At 58.1% G+C, this 21,366-nt stretch overlaps 2 protein-coding genes across 2 annotated transcripts; one reads left to right on the top strand and one right to left on the bottom strand.

The window, feature by feature from the left end:
- Positions 1-19: 19 nt before the first annotated feature.
- TKFC (triokinase and FMN cyclase) lies at positions 20-4,794 on the bottom strand. Its single transcript, XM_065066415.1, has 18 exons — positions 4,726-4,794; positions 3,987-4,048; positions 3,706-3,895; positions 3,522-3,632; positions 2,964-3,145; positions 2,801-2,879; positions 2,584-2,673; positions 2,445-2,479; positions 2,279-2,363; positions 2,089-2,178; positions 1,870-1,986; positions 1,671-1,790; positions 1,457-1,594; positions 840-946; positions 637-740; positions 486-519; positions 307-396; positions 20-235 (listed from the first exon to the last, which is right to left on the bottom strand). Exons 2-18 carry the CDS (start codon positions 3,990-3,992, stop codon positions 83-85), a joined length of 1,731 nt encoding a protein of 576 aa, XP_064922487.1. The 5' UTR covers positions 3,993-4,048; positions 4,726-4,794; the 3' UTR covers positions 20-82.
- Positions 4,795-4,805: 11 nt separating this feature from the next.
- DDB1 (damage specific DNA binding protein 1) lies at positions 4,806-20,502 on the top strand. The gene is made up of 27 exons (XM_065066350.1): positions 4,806-4,972; positions 5,902-6,050; positions 6,152-6,268; positions 7,386-7,607; positions 9,953-10,067; positions 10,153-10,250; positions 11,377-11,535; positions 11,875-11,958; positions 12,135-12,251; positions 12,537-12,639; positions 12,800-12,875; positions 12,956-13,064; positions 13,250-13,428; positions 13,524-13,687; positions 13,770-13,877; positions 14,165-14,372; positions 14,936-15,031; positions 15,241-15,352; positions 15,823-15,946; positions 16,792-16,956; positions 17,491-17,585; positions 17,711-17,881; positions 18,503-18,612; positions 18,811-18,980; positions 19,238-19,340; positions 19,651-19,774; positions 19,932-20,502. Exons 1-27 carry the CDS (start codon positions 4,912-4,914, stop codon positions 20,013-20,015), a joined length of 3,423 nt encoding a protein of 1,140 aa, XP_064922422.1. The 5' UTR covers positions 4,806-4,911; the 3' UTR covers positions 20,016-20,502.
- The last annotated feature ends 864 nt before the right edge of the window (positions 20,503-21,366 follow it).

Below are 21,366 nucleotides of genomic sequence, written 5' to 3'. Positions count from 1 at the left end.
ACAGATGCTCTGGGGTAGCTCAGGGGACCACAGAGGTTTATTGGGGGTACACTGGAGCCACAGGGGGGTGACAGATGGCTTGTCACCCCTGCAGCCCCTCCAGCACGGCCCGCAGCACGGCCGCCACCGCCACAGCCCCCGGGTCGGGCTGCAGCAGCCGCGCCGAGCCGATGTAGCTGGCTCTGCCCGCCCCGGCCTCCATCTCCTTGGTGGCCTCGGCTGCCGCCTCCCCGCTCTGCAGGGGACAAAATCAGGCTGTCGGTCATTGTCCCCCGCCATTTCCCCGGCTTCCCCCTGCCCTGTTACCTGCACAGCGGCTGCCAGCACCGGCAGCAGTTGGGCACCGGGGCTGCGCAGGGCGCCCAGAGCCTGCGCCACGGCCCACAGTGGGTCCAGCTGGGAGAAATTGGGGACAGCAGCTGAGAATTGGAGACGCGGTGACACTGCCACCACCCCTGGCTCTGCCCTGTGTCCCCAACGCTCACCATCGTCCTGTCCCCTGGTGCAGCTCCACCGTACCTGTGCAGGGGGTGTCAGGGTAATGTGGAGGGGATGGGGATCCTAGGGAGGGGACGGGGTTCTGGGGAGGGTTCAGGGGATCCTGGGGAGGGGACGGGGAGGTCACATGGCACTCACTGCTGCATCGCCTCGACACCGGCATCCACGGCGTCAGCCCACGCCGGGAGGTCATCACGGTTGAGCAGGGACCGAGCGGCCGCTGTCAGGAACAGCCCGTAGAGCTGCCAGGACACCGTCCCTCGTCACTGCCTGTGGTGGTGGCACAGTGGGGGTCCCAGCGGGTGACGAGGCAGCCCCACGCCCCCTGTACCCATGCTCACCACGCCGGAGGAGCCCCCCATCTTCTCCAGTAGCAGGTCAGCCAGGGCAGAGAGCAGCGGGGCTGGGGCTGCCGGGGGGGGCCCAGCATGCACCCACTCCTGGATGGCTGCAGGGACAGAGGCAGGAAGGAACTGGGGACCCCAAAGTGTCCCAGGGGTCCCCTGTCCCTTGGGGACAAGCAGGGACTCTCCCCCAATGCTTTGGGGCAGCTGCCACTGGACAGAGACGTGTCAGGACTGTGGCTTTGGTGTGGGGACCCTGTCCCCCAGAAAGGGATGGCTGGGGGTCCCCTGTCCCCTAAGAAGGGACAACTGAGGGGACCCTGTGCCCCAGAAAGGGACGGCTGGGGGTCCTCTAGGAAGGGACAGCTGAGGGGACCCTGTACCCTGGGAAGGGACAACTTGGGGGGAGCCTGTCCCACAGGAAGGGATGTCGGGGGGAACCCTGACCCCCAGGAAGGGTCAGATCCTGCACCCTGTTGGAAAGAACAACCTGGGGTACCCCGCTCCCCAAGAAGGGTACAATCCAGGGAGGACCTCGCTTCTGGGAGGGGGTGGCTGGTATCCCCTGTCCCCCCCAGTCCCCATCCCATGTCACCCTGCGGTGCCAGCCCCACCTCGGGCAGCCCGGGCATGTGTGTGGCCACAGTCCCCGTCCCCTGCCGCCCGGTCCAGCTCGTTCAGCTTGTCCTGCATGTCGAGCAGGGTCCCGCACACCCGCTCCAGCACCCGCTGCACCCGCGCTGCGCCGGGCCCTGTGGGACGGGGAAACTGAGGCACGGGGAGGTGACAGCCCCCCGGGGGACTCAAGCACCCTGGGGACACCCGTACCTGTGCTGGCCTCGTGCTGCACGGTCCCTTGTTCCTCCGTCGGTGCCGGTATCTCCTGTCTCTGGCTCGTCACTGGTGCCGCGGCCAGGTTGGGCCAAGCCACGGCCGTGGTGGGGGCGTCTGGAGTGTCAGGAGGTGACAGGCATGTCCTGGCTGTCCCAGGAGCTGGGGACCCTCCTGTCCCCCCGTTCCCGCTCACCGATCAGCCCCACGAGCTCTTCATCCACCAGCATGAGGGTGAGGGAGACTCCGGCCATCTCCAGCGCCGTCATGAAGGAACCCACCAAAGCCCGGGCGATGCGGATGCCTCGGCTCTCTGTGGGCGCAGGGGGGGTCTGTCAGCGAGGTGGGGGGGTCCCCAGGAGCAGAAGGGCCAAACCCAGGGAAATGTGCCCCAAAAATCCCCCCAAACACTCACCCAGGCGCCGCACGGCTGCACCAGCCATGATGTTGAGCTCCAGGCAGGACAAACCGCCCAGGTTGTTCACCACCAGCACCACTGAGGCTCCTGCGGGGGGGAACAGGGTGAGACACCCCCGGGGGGCACCAGAGCTCAGGAGTGGGATGAGATCCCTGCCTGGGGGGTCACGGCGGGTTTTGGGGCTCACCGGGGCGCAGGGGCAGGTGGGAGGCGCTGGAGGGGTCCGTCATGTGCGCCAGCATCGTCTCCACTGCCTCATCCGCCGGCAGCACCTGGAGGGGACAAGGGGGAGTGTGAGGGCAGAGTGGGGGGGCCCGGGGAGCTGGGGGGTGGGTGCTGAACCCCCCCCTCACCTTCATCCTGCGCACACCAGCCTCGCCGTGGATCCCTGCAGACATGGGGGGGTGTCACCTCACTGCCCTGCGGGGCACAGGGGACACTCGGCCCCCATTGGGGACACTGAGGGGACACGGAAGGGGCGCAGCTCCTCACCCAGCCCCAGCTCCATCTCATCCTCAGCCAGGTGGAAGGTCGGCTTGGACCCGGGAACGCTGCACGGGGACAGGCTGAGCCCCAGGGTACCTGTGCGGGGAGGGAAAATGGGGTGAAACTGCTGGGATTTGGGGCTGGGGGTCGCTCTGATTTGTGCCGAGGATGCGAGGGATGGGGGGGGACACGGCACAGCACCCCCGGGGTCCCACACACGTACCCATGGCTTTGGCAACTGCCGACACCTTCTCCACGATCTCATCCAAGGTGGCCCCCGCCTCGGCCATGGCCCCCGCCACCTACCATGGGGCAGCGTCGGGTGATGAGGGGACTGTTCACCCCCAAAATCCCCCCCTCCCTGGGCACCCACAGCCCCCACAGACCTTGTGCAGGAGGACGATGCCGCACAGCCCCCGGCGCCCCGCTTTTTTGGGGGCGGCGAAGGCGCTGTCATCCCCCACCACCAGCATGCGCACATCGGCCCCCCCGGCCCGTGCCCGCTCCAGCGCCAGCCCGAAGTTCAGCCGGTCCCCGGTGTAGTTCTTCACCAGCAGCAGCGTCCCGGCTGCGGGACAGGGACAGCGGGGAACGGGTGACAGTGTGGCCAGGGGGGTGACACCATGGCAGGGGGTGATGCTGGGATTTTGGCATGACACTGTGGCAGGGGGTGTGACGCCATGCCGGGGGGTTGACACCATGGCAAGGGGTAAAGCTATGGGAGGGGATGTTGCTGTGGTTTGGGGTGACACCGTAGCAGGGGGGTGATTCCGTGGTGGGGGGGTGACACTGTGGCTGGGGGTGACACTGTGGCTGGGGAGGTGAAGCCACGGGAAGGGGTGACACCACGGGAGGGGGTGACGCCGTGTCAGGAGGCGAAGCCACATCAAGGGGTGAAGCCGCGGCGGGGGGTGAAGCCCCTGTCCCCCCCCGTGCCACCCTACCTGCGCCAGCCTGTGTCACCGCCCGGATGGCCGCCAGGATGCTGCCCACGGCCGGAGAGGTGAAGACGGCACCGGCCACCACACCGGTCAGCATCCCCTTCCCGATGTACCCTGCGGAGGGGACACGGGGACTTGGGGACCTGCCGGGGGCCACCAGCACACGGCGGCAGTGACGGGGGCTCACCTGCGTGGGCGGGCTCGTGGCCAGAGCCCCCCCCGGAGATCAGGGCCACACGCCCTCGGATGGCGGCCAAGTCAGCGCGAAGGACCACGCGGTGTCCCTGCAGCAGCCGCAGCCCGGGGTGACAGGCCACCAGCCCCGCCAGCGCATCATCCACACAGCCGGACACCGAGTTCACCAGCTTCTTGGGGACCTGGGGGCACAGGGGGTGGCGGTGGCGGGGGGCAGGGGTGGCACCCCGATCCCAGAGGGGTGCCAAGGGGGTCCCTGCCGCCCCGTCTCACCTCCATGCGGGCGACGCGGTGGGACAGCGGAGGATCCCAGCCCTGGGCGCCGAGTCCGAAGTCTGTCAGGAGCGGAGGGGGCCGGGGGGACAAGGTTCGCCATGGGCAGGGACAGGCCGGTGTCCCACTGGGGCGCCCCGTGGGGACAGCGTGGCCTGGCACGGGACGGCGGGGCGTGGGGCGGGATGTGGGGTGCGTGATCAGAGAGGGGCAGCTGGGGTCAGTGCCGCCTCCAAAAGGGGTTGGGGGAGGGACACAAACCCCACAGCAGGGACCCCCTCGAGGCGACGGTGGCCAAGATGGAAGAATCGCCCTGAGCAAGGAGCCCATCCTGGGGTGGGGGGGTGGCTAGGGTGGGAGCACCCCGAAAAGCAGGGACCCCCTCCTGGGGCAGAGGGAAAGGGGGGCAGCCCCCATCAGGGACCCCCTTTTTGGGATGTGGAGGGGACCAAGGTGGATGCGTTCCACCTGCCAGCGTGGGACCTGGGTGGATGCACCCCCTCCCCAGAGAGGACCCCCCGTGGGGTGTGGTGGGGGACCAGGGGGTGCACCCCCCTTCCCTGGGGGCAGTGGAAGGAGTAGACGGGCTGCTCCCCTCAAGTAGGGGGTACGGGGTGGGAGCAGAGTGGGAGCATCCTCTCCCCAGCAGGGATCCCCGGGGTTTGGGGGGGATCAGGGGGTGCACCCCTAAGTGGGGATCCCCCAAAGCACAGACCCCCGGAGGATCCCTCATCCCCACCTGCCCTCTCGTCTGCTCCTCCAGGTCCTCCAAGCCGCCTAGAGCGGCCCCCGCGTGGCTCCTTCCGGCGGCGGGCGGAAGAGGCGGGGGTGGCGGCGGAGAGGCCGCGGTCCCGCTGTGCGCCCTGTCCTGTCCGGGCCCCGTCCCGGTTCTGTTCCGCTTTACCGGCCCCCGCCCGCCGCCGCCATGTCCTACAACTACGTGGTGACGGCGCAGAAGCCGACGGCCGTGAACGGCTGTGTCACCGGTACTGGCGGCGGGGCGGCGCCGGGATCCCGGGGCCTAACGGTGGCGGCGAGGCCTGAGCGGGAGTGGGAGTGATGGGGGCTGAGGGACACCGGGGGGCTGGGGGGACAGTGAAGAGGTCCGTGGGCGGCACCGGAGGGACATTGAAGTGCCTGGGGTTCAGCGAGGCACTGGGGCCCGTGGCGGGGTTGTGGGGCATTGGGGGAGTTTTGGGGCACTGGGGTGATTTGGGGGCACTCAGGGGGCGGTTGGGGCACTGGGGGGAGCCGAGGGGTTCACTGAGTCCATTGTGGGAGGGCTGTGAGTGCACCGCGGTATTTTGGGGAGTGCTGAGATATGGCAGAGGCTGTGGTTCATAGGCGTGTAAAGGGGCAGCTGGGGGTCTCTAAGGTTTTTGGGGTGCTGTGGGGCGTTGCGGGAGCTGGGGGCGTCTTGAGTTTCTTTGGGGGGCACGCTGAGGTTCATGGCGGTGATGTGGGGCACTGGGGTTGTGCTGAGGTTCCTGGGGGTGCAGGGGGTTTCTCTGGGCCAGGCTTGAGGTTTCTGAGAGCTGGGTGGGATTTTGGGGTGTGGGGGTGAAGAGGCGCTCCTGGGGAGCTTAGAGAGCAGCAGGGGGTTGGTTTGGTGACATCTGTCTCTGTGTCCCGTTGCGAGGTGTTTTGGGGTGTTGCAGGGAGGGGGTGTGGGGGAAAAGAAGTCGGAGCTCAGGGAAGGCAGTTGCTGAGGGGTCTGGGTGTTGTGGGAGAAAGGTGCTGGAGTTTTGGGGTGCAACAGCCGAGGGGGTGCTGGTTCTGAGTCTGTGGCTGTGGGGGTGCAGGCCAGCCCCCCCGATATCAGGAGACTCTGGCACATTTTATGGTGACAGCATCCCAAGGTGCTGCCTCATCTCTTTGTACGACTCAATGGCAATTTTTCCTCTCCATTTTCCAGGCCACTTCACCTCGGCAGAGGATCTGAACCTGCTGATCGCCAAGAACACGCGCCTGGAGATCTACGTGGTGACGGCGGAGGGGCTGCGGCCCGTCAAGGAGGTGGGGATGTATGGCAAGATCGCCGTCATGGAGCTGTTCCGCCCCAAGGTGGGTGCTCTGTGGGGCGGGGAGTGGGGTACGGGTGTGCGGGTGGCGCTGCTGGCTCTTGTTGCCCTCCCAAACTTCATGACGCTGCTTTGCTTTGGCAGGGGGAGAGCAAGGATTTGTTGTTCATCCTGACGGCCAAGTACAACGCCTGCATCCTGGAGTACAAGCAGAACGGCGACAGCATCGACATCATCACCCGCGCCCACGGCAACGTGCAGGTGGGTGAAACTGTGGCACCGCCAAGGGGCCAGTTCCTGTCCTCGGGGGCGGTTTTACCTTCCTGGTGAGGAGGGTGGGGGGTTTCTGCCTTGTTATTTGTGATTATTTGCCCACCGCTGACTCCGGTGTGGTTCACCTGCTGCCACTGGAATTTCCAGAGGGTTTTTTTTTTGCGGGGAGTCAGTCTCGGGCTCAGGGACTGGGGACACGGCTACAACTCTGTTCGCAGGGTAGTTTGCAGAATAATAAGGTTAATTTGAGATATTCCTACTGTAAAAAGAATAATCCTCAAAACTCAGTGTAAGGTAGGACTTTCCCTGGGAGATGACTTCTGCAATATTTTGTGGCTGGTCTTTACACCAGAAAAGTAACTTCTGAAGTTACCATCATGGCTGTACAACGTTGTTAATAACTACAGATGTCCTCTGTTGTTTTGGTGTATGTGGATTAGAATCACTCCTTGTGAGCAGGTCAGAAATTCACGTCTCTTTGGATTTAATCAGTCATTAGCCAAATGATTTCCATCTAGAACATCTTCCCTTTGTTTCAAGGTGCTGAGCTTCCACCAAATGTTGGTGGAGCTGGGCAGGAGACGTAGGTGGGCAAGTTCAGTAACACGTTAATGTTTTGGGGGGAAAAGGGCTTAATCTTCCCGTGCCACAGTTCTGCCCTGTGCCATATGGCAGGTGCTGATATCAGACCCTGTCTGTGGGGGCCGATAATGGTGCTGGATTTTCAGAGGGTGATTTTTGGCCGTGAGGCTCAAAGCACTTCACAGCAGCGGGAGAACGTCGCTCTCCATTTGCGATAGAAAGCGGAGACGGCAATGTGGCTGTGGCTTCTCTGAGGTCATTCAGCAGAGAGCTGGCATTAGAAAACCCGTTTCAGGGTGGCTGGGAGGGAGGAATTGTGCACTGTGGGAGCTCTGCCTGCCTCTCGGGTGGAAAAGCTGCTGCTGAGGTGCCTGAATCACCATTTCCTTGCCAGGCGGTTTAAACGTGCTGGGAGAGAGTCCTTCCTCACCCAAGGGGCAGTAACTCACATCTCCTATTCTCAAATCTTTTTCTGACGCTCTTTGCCCTTTCTCTGTTCCCTCTCTGCTGATCTCTCGCTCAGGATCGCATCGGTCGTCCCTCGGAGACCGGCATCATCGGCATCATCGACCCCGAGTGCCGGATGATTGGCCTGCGGCTCTACGACGGCCTCTTCAAGGTCATTCCCCTGGACCGGGAGAACAAGGAGTTAAAAGCTTTTAACATCCGCCTGGAGGAGCTCCAAGTCATCGACGTCAAGTTCCTCTACGGCTGTCAGGCTCCCACCATCTGCTTCGTCTACCAGGTACCTTGTTCTGAGGCACCAGCCAGGGTCCCTAAAGGTTTTCCAAAGGCCTTGGAGCAGCAGGAGCGTGTTGCAACCAATGGAAAAAAGTGATTTGGGCCGAGCGAGAGACGGTTCTGGCTCCTGCAGGCTCGTTGTGCGGCTGAGGAAAGTCTGTTTTCCTTAGCGCTGCTTTTTTGTCTGTTTCTGGGAGAGGGGAGCAATGCTTTCCCACTGGAGAGCTGGGCAGCCGGTGCTTTGGATGGGACCCTTCCCTTGTAGAATGCCCGGGAGGAGAGTGTGGATCTCTCCAGCAAGCACTGAGCAGGTGGATTGGAGCCAGAGCCAGGCATTGCTCTGAGATTTGAGCCTTCCTCTTAAAAAAAACCAACAGTATGTCTTTATTTGGGATTTTATTTGGGATTTGAAAGGCCCGTCAGGAGTGTGAAGAGGGGCTGGAACCTCTCCGATCGCCCGGGTGCTCTGTCCCAGACGCAGCGTTTCTCTGAACGCTTGTTTTGAACCGAAGAGCCTTTGCTGTGCTGGCTGAGCGAGGGATTATCTTTGCTTTGTCAAAGTCAAGCTTAGCCTGGGCCGAGTGGGGATGGCAGCGCAGGCCCTGGTGTGAATTTAGTTCAGTTTTAATGTAGTTCGTAGCTCTCACGGTGTGAATTTGCTGCTACAAACCACACAGCTGCAGCAACTTGATTGTTCCCTGTCTATATCGAGTTCACTATTATTATTTTCAGGAGGGGTGCGTGCTGCTGACCCCCCTGACAGTGAGAGGAGGCAAAAAATCACTTTGTCACCAGGTGACCAGGGGTTGGGACAGTGCTTGTCCCCTGTCCTGTGGGTGGCAGGTGCTCTCCCTTGTCACCTCAACAAACCTCAGCGTGCTGAGATGTGTCCTCACCTGTCACGTGTCCTCCCCACCTCGCAGACACTTAACGGTCTGACAGTGTGCGTAAAAAATAAGAAAATAAGGAGGGGTTTGGTTACCTGGAAAAAACAAAGGAGTTTTTCTTGTTTTTAGAGCAAATTTGCTGATAGTTTATTTGTTATAAACATGAGCGTGCTGCTCCGGAAGGTGCTGAGCGTACCCCTGAGTTTGCTTAGTGCCGCTGCTGTTACGTGCTGGGGAAACTGAGGCAGAGAGGGATGGTAATTTGGACAAACTCTTGAGTTCGGTGTCAGGGTGGGGATGGGAGCACAGCGGTTTCCACTCAGTGCTCAGGAGCGTAATAAAGAAAGGTCTTATCTCAACATCTGACATCTTTACAGATTAAATCAGAGCAAATCTATTAAGAGCTCATTGACTATAAACATGTATTATACAAATAAAGAGTAAATTAACAGCTTGCTTTGCATCTAACACTCGATATGAACTTGATCCTTGTAGCAGGAGCGAGATCTATGTTCTGACTCATTAGGCTCTACATAAGTCTCGCTTTGTTTTGGTCCCTGGGTGTGTGTGGAGAGGGGAACGTTTCCAAGCTGCTGCTTTGATTCCTTTTCAATTTATTACTCATTATCACACGATTTGGACTCAATTGAATATCAGTGTCTGAGATAATTTTGGTGTAGGTCTGAAACCAAAGGAAGACACCACAAAAAGGGGAAGCGCTTAAAAAAGAAATATTCTTGAAAGCTGCTGTGGTGCGGAGTAAAAAGGTCCAGAAACATCCAAAGCTTCATTAATGACTCCGCTGCCATTTTAATTTCAACTTTCTCCTCCCGGCAGAGCTGTTTCTCCTCCTGCCGTCCCCTTCTCTCTCAGCTCTTCGCTTCCCTCGCGGCTGCACCGCTGGGCTTTGCCACAATTCCAGGCTCCGGAGCTCTGCTGGGGAGGAGGTTTGTTTGCCAAGCGGCAGAGGCTGCGAGGCGTGAGCCAGGAGGTGCAAAAAAACGACACTTTTCCTCCGATCTGGAAAGCGGAGAGGCATAGTAAATAAAAAACTGAACAGCTCTTTTGAAGTAGTGCCTAAGAAAACCCAGCTCGCTGTGATTTAGAGCCTCATCTCAGCTTTTGAGACATAAAAGGACTGGAAGGCGAGAGGAGTGCTGAGGCAGGAGCTCAGCTGCTCTGCCACCCCAATCCCTGAACGTGGAGCTGGAGGTGGTGGCGATGCCTAAAAATGCAATAAAATAGTTTCCAGCCTTTTTTTTTTTGGCACAGGGGTTTCTTCAGAGGTTGTTCAAGATGCAGATCAACCTGGGCAGAGCGTTGTGGTGGGTGTTGAGCCCCGTGTGCGGTTTGGGGAAGGCTGAAGAGGGGTGGGCAGGGTGGAACAGCGGCAGCTCGCTGGTGTTTCTGCAGCGGACGAGATGTCGTTAGCGCACGTCACCGTCTGTGGCTTCTCTTTCAGGACCCTCAGGGTCGACACGTCAAGACGTACGAGGTGTCTCTGCGCGAGAAGGAGTTTAACAAGGGGCCTTGGAAACAGGAGAACGTAGAGGCCGAAGCCTCCATGGTCATCGCAGGTTAGTCTTTTAGAAAAGATCTTCCTTCTCATCGTGCTGTACAGGTTCCCTGATAAATTAAATGTTTGTCTTCCCCCTTGCGCAGTGCCGGAGCCTTTTGGAGGCGCGATCATCATCGGGCAGGAGTCCATCACCTATCACAACGGAGATAAATATCTCGCCATAGCTCCACCCATCATCAAGGTGAGTGACTGATGGGTTCTAAAAGTGCATCTTGTGGAATTTCTCCATGAATTTAAACCACGCATGTCTCCAGGTGTAGCCCAATAGGGCCACTTACTCCCAAAACTCACAGAGGTTTGGTGAGTATGATGTTTTTTGGGGACTGAGGGATGTGTGTGATGCTTGTACGCGTGTTTGTGCCGCAGCGTGTGGCTCTGCTCTGCGTGGAGTGCTCAGAAATGCCACAATAACAGTAAAATCTCATTTGGGCCCCAGAAAATGGGATTAATTAGGAGGCAGCACGCAGCTTGGGCATGTGGCCAGGCCATAGCCGGGTTTTATTTCAGGCAGCAGACTCGAGTCCACCGGTGTATGATTGGGACACGTGTTCAGAAGCAAAAAAAAGACTCAGAGAGTTTGTGTCAGAAGCTGAGCTTGTGGTTTCTGTAAGAGGAACGGGACGGTGCCCACATTTAAATGCCACAGGAAGCACAAATGGTGCGGCCGGCAGAGACCTGACCTGGGACCAGAAGGTCCTTTAAAAATGGAAATAATGCCAGATTAGAAAAGAGCTATAAATCTTTGGTAAAGAAATACAAATATTGTTGTGAATGGTGGTGCTCTGTGATGGAAAGTCTTATTTTGGAGCAGGCAGAGCTGACATACGGATCTGAGCCTTGACCTGTGAGCAGAGCACAAGCCCGTCTGTACTCGAGGTCAGGAATAAAGATCTGCGAAAATCAGGATTTTAAAGCAAATACATTGACAGGAGGCCGGGCAGCATCTAGTGCACAGAGCAAAACGTCTGCAGGGCTGGGGGCTGGAGATGCAGCTCCCAAATAACATCCCTGCATCTGTGGAAAGCCCAGCATGGGGAAAACAGGCTTTCTGATAGTGTGATTCATGGGCTGTGAACATGCTAATGATGTGGAATTTAATTTAGGCGCATGAGGCAGTTCCTAGTGACCAAACTGAGAATGTTTAACCCCACATTCTGGTTGTGTTCACCGATAGAGTTTATTGAAGCAGCCTGGGATGTGGTTGTTCTTGTATGATGTGCACACAGATGGTCCTTGCTGGATGAGACGCCCTTTTGGGGTGATTTCAACAGATTCCTAATAAAAATTCCCTCCTCCTTTCCGTGCAGCAAAGCACGATCGTGTGCCACAACCGCGTGGATCCCAACGGGTCCCGTTACCTGCTGGGGGACATGGAAGGGCGGCTCTTCATGCTGCTGCTGGAGAAGGAGGAGCAGATGGACGGCACCGTCACCTTGAAGGACCTGCGCGTGGAGCTGCTCGGCGAGGTGGGACGCGTCCCTGTCACTTCTCCCGGGTGGCAGGAACGGTGACACTTTTGGAGTGCGGAGTGGGGGGATGCGTCATGTTGTCACGTCTCTGAACTCTCGGTCGCTGGGAAATTCTTTATCTGGGCATTTGGAAGTCTGCACCGCGTGCCTGGGGCTTTGCCTGGAGCTCGTGCGCTGTCCCTGGGAGACGCTTGGACTCTCTGTGGGTTTTGTGAAGGGATGAAATTCCCCTCGTGAGCCTTCCCGCTGGGCTGCAGCTGAGCTGTGGTGTGTGCGGGGTGCCACCGGGTCCTTGTTGTGCCCACGGTGCTTCATCCGCATCTCCTCAATCCCCAGACATCCATTGCAGAGTGCTTGACCTACCTGGACAACGGAGTTGTGTTTGTTGGCTCTCGCCTTGGCGATTCGCAGCTTGTGAAGGTACGTGACAACTGTCTTCTGCCTTAGTTGTGTGTCCAGACAGGGTTTTGTACATATTTATTTTCACCACAGCCTTGAGATGTGTATGTGGGTACATTTCGCTTTCTTTCTGCCCTATGCCCTTTCCACTTGTTCGGTTTTGCTTGTCAAAAGCCGACGATTGCATTTATTCGTAGCTCAACGTGGACAGCAACGAGCAAGGCTCCTACGTGGTGGCCATGGAGACCTTCACCAACCTGGGGCCCATCGTCGACATGTGTGTGGTAGACCTGGAAAGACAAGGCCAAGGGCAGGTAATGTGCATTCTGCTTTTTTCTCAGCACTGGGGATGTTTGGGGCAGCCGGATGTGCACGGGGGTTGTCCACGGGAGGAAAAGGAGAGTCTCAAAGTCTCATCCAGGTGCAGGGATGGTTTTGAGGTTTTGCGCTGAAGAGCGGTGTGAGCAGGGAGGCTGCGGTTGCCTTTACGCAGTGGGGAAAGATCAGCTGCCAAAAAACTGCTTTTGAGAGCACATCCCTCTGAGGAGTGGGGAACCCTCCCAGTAACGGCTGGCAAAGATCATCTGCTTTTCCTCCAGCTGGTCACGTGCTCAGGCGCATTTAAAGAGGGTTCCCTGCGGATCATCCGGAACGGCATCGGGATCCACGAACACGCCAGCATCGACCTGCCGGGAATTAAAGGTGCGTGAGCTGTTCCGTGCTCTCAAAAACAACTCACAGCCCAAGGAGGCCCAGCTGGGGACGCATTGTGTGAGGTTGGGGTGTGTGACAGGGGACTTGCCACCACCCACTTGCTTTTACAGTATTCACAGTGGGCAAACGTGGCTGCTCTTTGTCGCAGGTTTATGGCCCCTGAGGTCAGATGCTCACCGTGAGACAGACAACATGCTGGTGCTGTCCTTTGTGGGTCAGACCAGGTAAGCTGGGCTTAATGCTGAGCCAGGCTCTCGGCCACATGTGGGAGCATGATATAACAGGAGCTGCCTTTCCTTTTCAGGGTTTTGATGTTAAATGGAGAGGAGGTGGAAGAAACGGAGCTCACAGGGTTTGTGGATGATCAGCAGACTTTCTTCTGCGGCAACGTGGCGCATCAGCAATTGATCCAGGTAATGCAAATTCTAGGGAAATGCAGATATGTCACCTTGTGGTGACCCTACAACCTGTATTGATTGTGGCGCTGACATAGATCTGTGCTGTTTATCCGGAGGAGGGTTTGCAGTGCTTTCCGGGGCTGATGTCAGGAGTGATGTGGCATTCTGGCGCTGAACAAAGGTGTTTTCTCTCTCCCCAGATCACCTCTGCCTCTGTCAGACTCGTTAGCCAAGAACCCAAAGCCCTGGTGAGTGAGTGGAAAGAGCCCAATGGCAAGAACATCAGCGTGGCCTCCTGTAACAGCAGCCAGGTGGTGGTGGCTGTGGGACGAGCGCTCTACTACCTGGAGATCCGGCCTCAGGAGCTCCGGCAGATCAGGTGGGTGCACGTTGTTCATCGTGACCTGAGAGCTTTCAGATTTGGCCATTTGTGCTCAAGACTGACACCTCTGTCTGCTTCCTCCTCCTTGCCAGCTGCACAGAAATGGAGCACGAAGTGGCCTGCCTGGACATCACCCCTCTGGGGGACACAAACGGCATGTCCCCGCTCTGCGCCATCGGGCTCTGGACCGACATCTCCGCCCGCATCCTCAGGCTGCCTTCGTTTGAGCTGCTGCACAAAGAGATGCTGGGAGGAGGTAGGGGTGTCCCGGGGGGTGGCAGCGGTCCCTGACCTGTGTTGTGAGGGACATCAACCTTCTCATCTCCTCCTCCCTGCAGAAATTATCCCTCGCTCCATCCTGATGACGACCTTTGAGAGCAGCCACTACCTCCTGTGTGCCCTGGGGGACGGAGCTCTCTTCTACTTCGGCCTCAGCCTCGAGACAGGTGACTGGCCCGGCTGATCTCCTGCTCTCGTACTCTCTTGACGGATTTTCTTTCATCCTTCTGGAGATATTGCTCTTTTTCTTGACTTTTTCACTGTGACGGGTTTGTGGGACTGGCCGTGGCCACTGGGAGTTGCTGGATTTCTCCAGTGGGCTCCTTTGCCGACAGCACAATGATTTCCCCACCCTCATTCCTTCCCAAGGTCTTGCAGCTGCATTGCACTCGGCCATCCTGCTCTTCCGAGCTCTGTTGTGGCATCTCCCAACACCAGTGCTCCTTTTCTGCAGGTTTGCTGAGTGACCGAAAGAAGGTGACCCTTGGGACCCAGCCCACTGTCCTGAGGACATTCCGCTCTCTCTCCACCACCAACGTCTTCGCCTGTTCTGACCGGCCCACCGTCATCTACAGCAGCAACCACAAGCTGGTCTTCTCCAACGTCAACCTGAAGGAAGTGAACTACATGTGTCCCCTCAACTCCGATGGGTATCCTGACAGGTCAGCCTGCGCCTCACCATGCGTGACGTGGGGCGGGAGAGGTTTGGACACTGCAAAGGGCGTCCTGGGATCACAGAAGCGTAGAATCACAGAATCATTTTAGTTAGAAAAGGCCTTCAAGATCATTGAGTCCAACTGTTCCTCCACCCCTGGCACTGCCCCATGTCCTGAGAACCTCATGTCCATCTGTCCAACCCCTCCAGGGATGGTGACTCCAGCGCTGCCCTGGGCAGCCTGTTCCAATGCCCCACAGCCCTTTGGGGAAGAAATTGTTCCCCAGTTCCAACCTCAACCTCCCCTGGCGCAACTTGAGGCCGTTTCTTTGTATTCCTGTCTCCCCTCAGCTCCTGTTCTCCAGCTGAACCCCCAGGTCCCTCAGCCGCTCCCATCACACTTGTGCTTCAGTCCCTTCCCCAGCTCTGTTCCCTTCTCTGAACTCTCTCCAGCGCCTCAAGCAAGGGGATCCAGGATCAGCAGTTTGCAGAGGACAGGGAGGTCTTGCTGTGTCACCCACCTTACAAGTGTCATTGCTCATTGATTTAATTTTTCTCCCCCCTGTACAGCTTGGCACTGGCCAACAACAGCACCCTGACAATCGGCACCATTGATGAGATCCAGAAGCTGCACATCCGCACGGTTCCCCTCTACGAATCGCCCAGGTGAGCTGAGCCGGGGGAGGAGGGAGCCTGGTTTGAGGAGCCCGCACGTGGAACAGGGCTGAGGACAGATTTTTGCAGTCAGCGTCCCTGCTGTATGCTCAACACACAGGCTGAATTGAACAGCTCTGTCTCTTGTCTCCAGAGCCTCTGTGATCTCCTCAAGGTGACCTCTCCTGGCTCTCCCACTCACACAGCTGCTTTTTCCGCAGGAAAATCTGCTACCAAGAGGTCTCGCAGTGTTTCGGCGTGCTCTCCAGCCGCATCGAGGTGCAGGATGCCAGCGGGGGCACCACAGCGCTCCGGCCCAGCGCCAGCACCCAGGTGAGAGGCAGCTGCTCTGTTTCCTATTCCTCAGGCCAAACCGTGATGCGGATTTTTCCTTTTATCTGAGTGCAAACGCTCCCCTTGGCAGCCTGGGAGGAGATGGGGTGGTGAGATCTGTCCGTGGGGGTGAGGAGGGCTCTGTGCTGCTCGCTGTTCTGTCAGATCACTTTTGGTTTTGGGTACTGCTCCATCGGTCTTCCTGTACAGGCATCTGTTGGGTCTCAAGTGGTTTCTTTCTCCCAGGGATCCAGGCACAAGACTTTATAAACTCTTGTTAATGCTTTGCCAGCCCTGCCACGCATGTCACCTGCCGCTGTTGGCGCAGGGAGTGTATCCCTTCACTCAGGCCCAGACAGCTCCTTGTTCCACCTCCTCTCCTGTTCATTCTCCCCTCCCCAGTTGCCTCAGCCCACATGGAACGGCGTGAGGGTGTTTATTTTTGTTCTGTTCCGTTCCCTGTGTCCTAGGCCCTGTCCAGCAGCGTGAGCACCAGCAAGCTGTTCTCCAGCAGCACGGCGCCACATGAGACGTCCTTCGGCGAGGAGGTGGAGGTGCACAACCTGCTCATCATAGACCAGCACACCTTCGAAGGTACCAGTCCCAAATGCCAGCCCTACCCTAGGCCAGTGTTCTCCTCCAGCACAAGCCCGTCAGCGTGTGGCTGAGACTTGGGATCTGCACTGGGACCAGGGTGAGGATTGTCCCCCTGTACTGGCACTGGGGAGGCCAAACCTCGAATCCTGGGCGTCAGTTCTGGGCCCCTCACGCCAAGAAAGCCCTTGAGGTGCTGGAGTGAGTTGAGAGAAGGGAACGGAGCTGGTGAGGGGCTGGAGCACAAGTGTGATGGAGCGGCTGAGGGACCTGGGGGTTCAGCTGGAGAACAGGAGCTGAGGGGAGACCTTCTGATCTCTGAACTGCCTGAAAGGAGCTTGGAGCCAGGGGGGGTCGGGCTCTGCTCCCCAGGAACAAGCGCCAGGAGCAGAGGAAACGGCCTCAAGTTGCACCAGGGGAGGTTGAGGTTGGATGTGGGGAACAATTTCTTCCCCAAAGGGCTGTGGGGCATTGGAACAGGCTGCCCAGGGCAGTGCTGGAGTCACCAGCCCTGGAGGGTTGGACAGATGGACATGAGGTTCTCAGGGACATGGGGCAGTGCCAGAGGTGGGGCAACGGTTGGACTTGATGATCTTGAAGGGCTTTTCCAACCAAAATTCTATGACTCCATGATTCATAGACTCACAGACATCTCTGATCTTGCAGGTTTCCTTCAGTCAAAGCATTTTTTCTAGAGGAGTATCCACCATAGGACATAGTTTTAAGACAAAGTGTGGTTTTTTTTGATGGCACAAGGTGTTGGGGAACAGGAGAGGGGATCTCCAGGCAGGCATCTTGGCTACGTCTTAAGACCCTGTTTTTCTCCCTTCTCCCTCTGTGCGCAGTGCTTCACGCTCACCAGTTTCTGCAGAACGAATATGCCCTCAGCCTGGTCTCCTGCAAGCTTGGCAAGGACCCCAACACCTACTTCATCGTGGGCACTGCCATGGTCTATCCAGAGGAGGCAGAGCCCAAGCAGGGCCGCATCGTCGTCTTCCACTACTCTGACGGTAAGAACAAGGTGTTCTCACGTGGCGACGATCGAAGATGAGCTTCTCAGACCCCACAGAACTCACGTCCCATTTCCTACAGATGCCCAAGAATCCCTCGCCAGAGTGGGATTTTGGGATTTGTTTTGCATGTCTGCCCCTCTGGTCACGACAGGACCCCAGGGAATGGCAGAAGATGTGCCAGGGGAGGGTCAGTTGAACATGAGGAAGAGTTTCTTCACGCAGAGGGTGCTGGAACAGGCTCCCCAGGGAGCTGTCACAGCCCTAAGCCTGACACTGTTCAGGAAACATTTGGGCAACACCCTCAGACACATGGTGTGAATTTTGGGGTTGTCTTGTGCAGGGACAGGAGTTGGACTCGATGATCCTTGATCCTTCCATCTCAGGACATTCTATGATTTATGTCACTCCTGCGTTACCTGCCCACAGATCCTCCGAGACATTTCTAGGGAGAGTGATTTTGTTTTGAACCTCCTGGGCTTACACTTTTGGGTGAGCAGGACAAATAATGGGGCGATAACGGGTTTGTTCCAGGGAAGCTGCAGAGCCTGGCCGAGAAGGAGGTGAAGGGCGCTGTGTACTCCATGGTGGAGTTCAACGGGAAGCTCTTAGCCAGCATCAACAGCACGGTAGGGCTCTCGTAACACCCTCATTTATTTTTTGGGTGCGTTTCCAAGCTGGAAGCTGCTCCATGTCCCCGATCTCTGTTGGGGAGCGCATTTTGGCTGGCTCAGAGCTCTGTCCTTCCCCTCAGGTGCGCCTGTACGAGTGGACGGCGGAGAAGGAGCTGCGCACGGAGTGCAACCATTACAACAACATCATGGCGCTCTACCTGAAGACCAAGGGCGACTTCATCCTCGTGGGAGACCTGATGCGTTCCGTCCTCCTCCTGGCCTACAAGCCCATGGAAGGAAACTTTGAGGAGGTATCGATGCTGTTAAATAGTCTTGCTCGAAGGCATGCTGGGAGCTCGTGAGGCCCCTTGCGAGAGGCTGTGGGGAGGGAAAACGGTGTTTAAGGTGATAAAAGACTGAGCCTGGCTCACCCCACCTTTGAAGACCAGGCTGTAGGGCTGTGCAGCGTCACCTGGATGTGTTTTTAGGCAGATCCCTGTGGTTACTGGGGGGACAGATCCCCGGGCTTCCAGGAATCAGGCAATGAATCAGGAACCTGGGGACGAGCGGGTGCTGGTGCGCGGTTGCTGCCTGCCAGGGTGGAGCTGCCATCTGGGCAGCTGGAACGGCTCAGTGCTGCTGTCGCTGCCTCTCTGTCAGCAAACGCGGCGTAGCTGGAGGCACCGAGACAATCTGTGCGCTTTAAATCACTCGAGTGGCTCTGGGCATGGCTTTGGCACGGGCTGCGTTTGCCCAGGGAGTGTCTTGGCATTGTCCCACGTGCCACTCAGGTCAGGGCCACCTCCCAAAGGTCCTCGGTGCCTTTTTCACTTCATCTGGAGCAGAGAGGGACAGACCGGATCCCACCTGGACATTGGGGGTGGGATGAAGATCCATCTGGGCACTTTTCCACTTCTCTTGTCCCCTTCCAGATTGCCCGGGACTTCAATCCAAACTGGATGAGCGCCGTGGAAATCCTGGACGACGACAACTTCTTGGGAGCAGAGAACGCTTTCAACTTGTTCGTGTGCCAGAAGGACAGGTGAGCTGGCTGCCGGGGGGTTGTGACAGCGCGTGACGGGAGGGACGCAGTGACGGGAGCTTCTGGTCTCCTCCACACTCCGTGGAGATGTGTGTCAGCTTGGGAGGAGCGTCCCTAGCTCCAAAAGCAGCGAGGGGAGAACTGGGGGAGCTTTTCCGTCTCCCAAGCACATCCCGAGCCGGGCACTTTGTGTTTCAGCGCGGCCACCACCGACGAGGAGCGTCAGCACTTGCAGGAGGTGGGACTGTCCCACCTGGGAGAGTTCGTCAACGTTTTCTGTCATGGCTCCCTGGTCATGCAGAACCTGGGCGAGACGTCCACGCCAACACAGGGCTCGGTTCTCTTCGGCACGGTTAACGGCATGATCGGTAAGGGTGAGGGTTCCCCGGGTTGGGGGTGGCAGGTCCCTGTCCCCACTGATGGGGTTCCCTCGTGCCCCCGTGTTCCCCACTCTGTGCCGTGCTCCCCTCAGAAACCTCCTTTTCTCCCCAAATTGCTTCCAGGAAAGGAAAACGCGCTGGTTATTCCTTATCCCAGCTCTCTGAGCTCAACTCCAGTCCCAGCAACCTACTGGGAGCTACTGGGATGAGCCCAGCACCTTCATCTCTGTTCTCCCCCTTTGCAGGGCTGGTGACCTCGCTGTCGGAGAGCTGGTACAACCTCCTGCTGGACATGCAGAACAGGTTGAACAAAGTCATCAAGAGCGTGGGCAAGATTGAACACTCCTTATATCCTTCTGTAGTCCAGCTGAGAGCCTGGGCCAGTCAGTTCCGGGGTTTGGCTCGTGAATTCGGCCTGAACCGGGTGTGGGCTGGGGTGTTGGGTTTGTCTCTGGTGGGAGCACGTTTGCAGTGTGCCCAGGGCTTTGAGCTCAAAGAGAAGGTGCCTGTGGCAGAGAGTTTATCTCGCAGCGTTTGAGGTTAAACCTGGCTAAAACCAGCCCTAAAACGTGGCTTAAATCCTGCGACAGCACTGTCAGGCTGTTGGTGTGCCTGTCAGCTGTTCCTCCCCATGGGTTTGGCTCCTTGACGGCAACACCTGGAGATCATTTCACACCGAACGCAAGACAGAACCGGCGACGGGCTTCATCGACGGCGACCTGATCGAAAGCTTCCTGGACATCAGCAGGCCCAAGATGCAGGAGGTGGTGGCGAATTTGCAGGTGAGATGGGTGGCGTGAGCTTTAACCCTTTCCAGACGACCCCGCGCAGGCATCCAGGCTGAGCTAAACCAGTAAACCCTAAACTCCCGCCTTCCCACCAGGCAATAATTCGAGAATGTTCTTCAGCCCGTGCTCTGATACCTTTTTCTCCTCGCAGATCGACGACGGCAGCGGCATGAAGAGAGAAGCCACCGTGGACGACCTGATAAAGATCGTGGAGGAGCTGACCCGCATCCATTAGCAAGATCTGGGGATCCTTTCCCCCGCCTCGAGCAAGAGAATCTTGTCCCACCCGCAGCTCGGGGACCGAGGGGACGCAGGGAACGGGTCTGGCAGGGGATATTCGGGGGTGTCACCCAGGCACCGTGGCGTTGCCTGCGTCAATTCCCGAATCCCGTGGACTCGGCTGCTGCCCCTAGACTGGGCTTTACTGGGTGACCCAGCAGTAGCGCTGCCCTGGATCCACTCTTCACCGTTGTCTTCAGTACCTTTATTTTTGCTTTCGGTTTTGTTTTTTGGTTCTTTTCGATTCGCTGTGGTTTTGGAAGCGGAGGGCGATGGCAGGAGGACCTTTCTGGGGTGACACGTGTGGGCGCGGAGTCGGGGAGGATTTTATCGGGGTGCCGGAGCCCAGCGGGACAGCGCGCTCCTCAGGGAGGGGAGTCCTGGGGGAGCTCCAGCCATGGGGGGTTTTTGGAGTTTTACCAAATAAAGTAGTCCAAGAGGGACGGTGCGTCTGTGGTGCTCGCGTGGAGGTGGCGGAGGAGCCACTGCCGGTGTCGGGTGAGGCTGATAGATGCGGAGTCTCGGGTTTATCCTCCTCAAGCATTAATTAGCGCTAATGAGGGCGGCGTGCACCTCTGCAGCCCCATGTTGGCCAACACACCCCTGACGAGTGCAGCGTGGGGGCGATTTGCTCCCTGCCAGGCTGCAGCTCTGGCACTCACATTAATAATTATCCTCCTGCTCTCCGTTTGTGTATTTATGGTGGAAATGGTGTGAGCCAGGGGCTGGCCCGGGCTGGGGACGGGGACTTCCCCGGGTCACTGCCATCAGAATGCACGGGAGGGTGGCAGAGGAGTCCCTGCCTGCCCTTCTTTCTCCTCCTTTCTCCTTCTCTTCTCCTCCTTTCTCCTTCTCTTCTCCTCCTTTCTCCTTCTCTTCTCCTCCTTTCCTTCCTTCTCTTCTCCTCCTTTCTCCTTCTCTTCTCCTCCTTTCTCCTTCTCTTCTCCTCCTTTCTCCTTCTCTTCTCCTCCTTTCTCCTTCTCTTCTCCTCCTTTCTCCTCCTCTTCTCCATGGCTCTGTCCCCACCTGAGCCACCCCACATCTCACACACTGTTTTAAGACCCCACATCCCATTCCGGGCAGGTCGGTATCAGCACAGGGTTGCAGCAGTGCGGGCGGGTGCAGCCTCCTGACGGCATCCTGGGGCTCCATTACCATCCCTGAACTGGTGCTGGGAGGTGACAGGGCCAGGGCTGTGTTTGGACAGGCTGCTGGGGACAGGGGGACACGGACTGTGACCCTTTTGCAACCAGCCTGGGCTGGGTGTTGGTGCTGCCCGGGGTTTATGAGCTCGGAGGGTTTATGAG

This window comes from Columba livia, chromosome 5 (assembly GCF_036013475.1).
Source record: "Columba livia isolate bColLiv1 breed racing homer chromosome 5, bColLiv1.pat.W.v2, whole genome shotgun sequence".
Taxonomy (NCBI): Eukaryota; Metazoa; Chordata; class Aves; order Columbiformes; family Columbidae; genus Columba; species Columba livia.
This window is presented reverse-complemented; position numbering and strand designations above follow the sequence as displayed.

Bases quoted from the DNA above. Each gene is read 5' to 3' on its own strand.
- TKFC (XM_065066415.1), bottom strand. The intron at 3,633-3,705 runs GTGAGCCCCCGT...TCCCCTCCGCAG, and splicing joins CCACGAGCCCGCCCACGCAG to GGTACATCGGGAAGGGGATG. The intron at 2,179-2,278 runs GTGAGCCCCAAA...TCCCCCCCGCAG, and splicing joins CCACCTGCCCCTGCGCCCCG to GAGCCTCAGTGGTGCTGGTG.
- DDB1 (XM_065066350.1), top strand. From the start codon at position 4,912: ATGTCCTACAACTACGTGGTGACGGCGCAGAAGCCGACGGCCGTGAAC. The intron at 11,536-11,874 runs GTGGGACGCGTC...CTCAATCCCCAG, and splicing joins GCGTGGAGCTGCTCGGCGAG to ACATCCATTGCAGAGTGCTT. The intron at 17,586-17,710 runs GTAGGGCTCTCG...CCTTCCCCTCAG, and splicing joins TAGCCAGCATCAACAGCACG to GTGCGCCTGTACGAGTGGAC.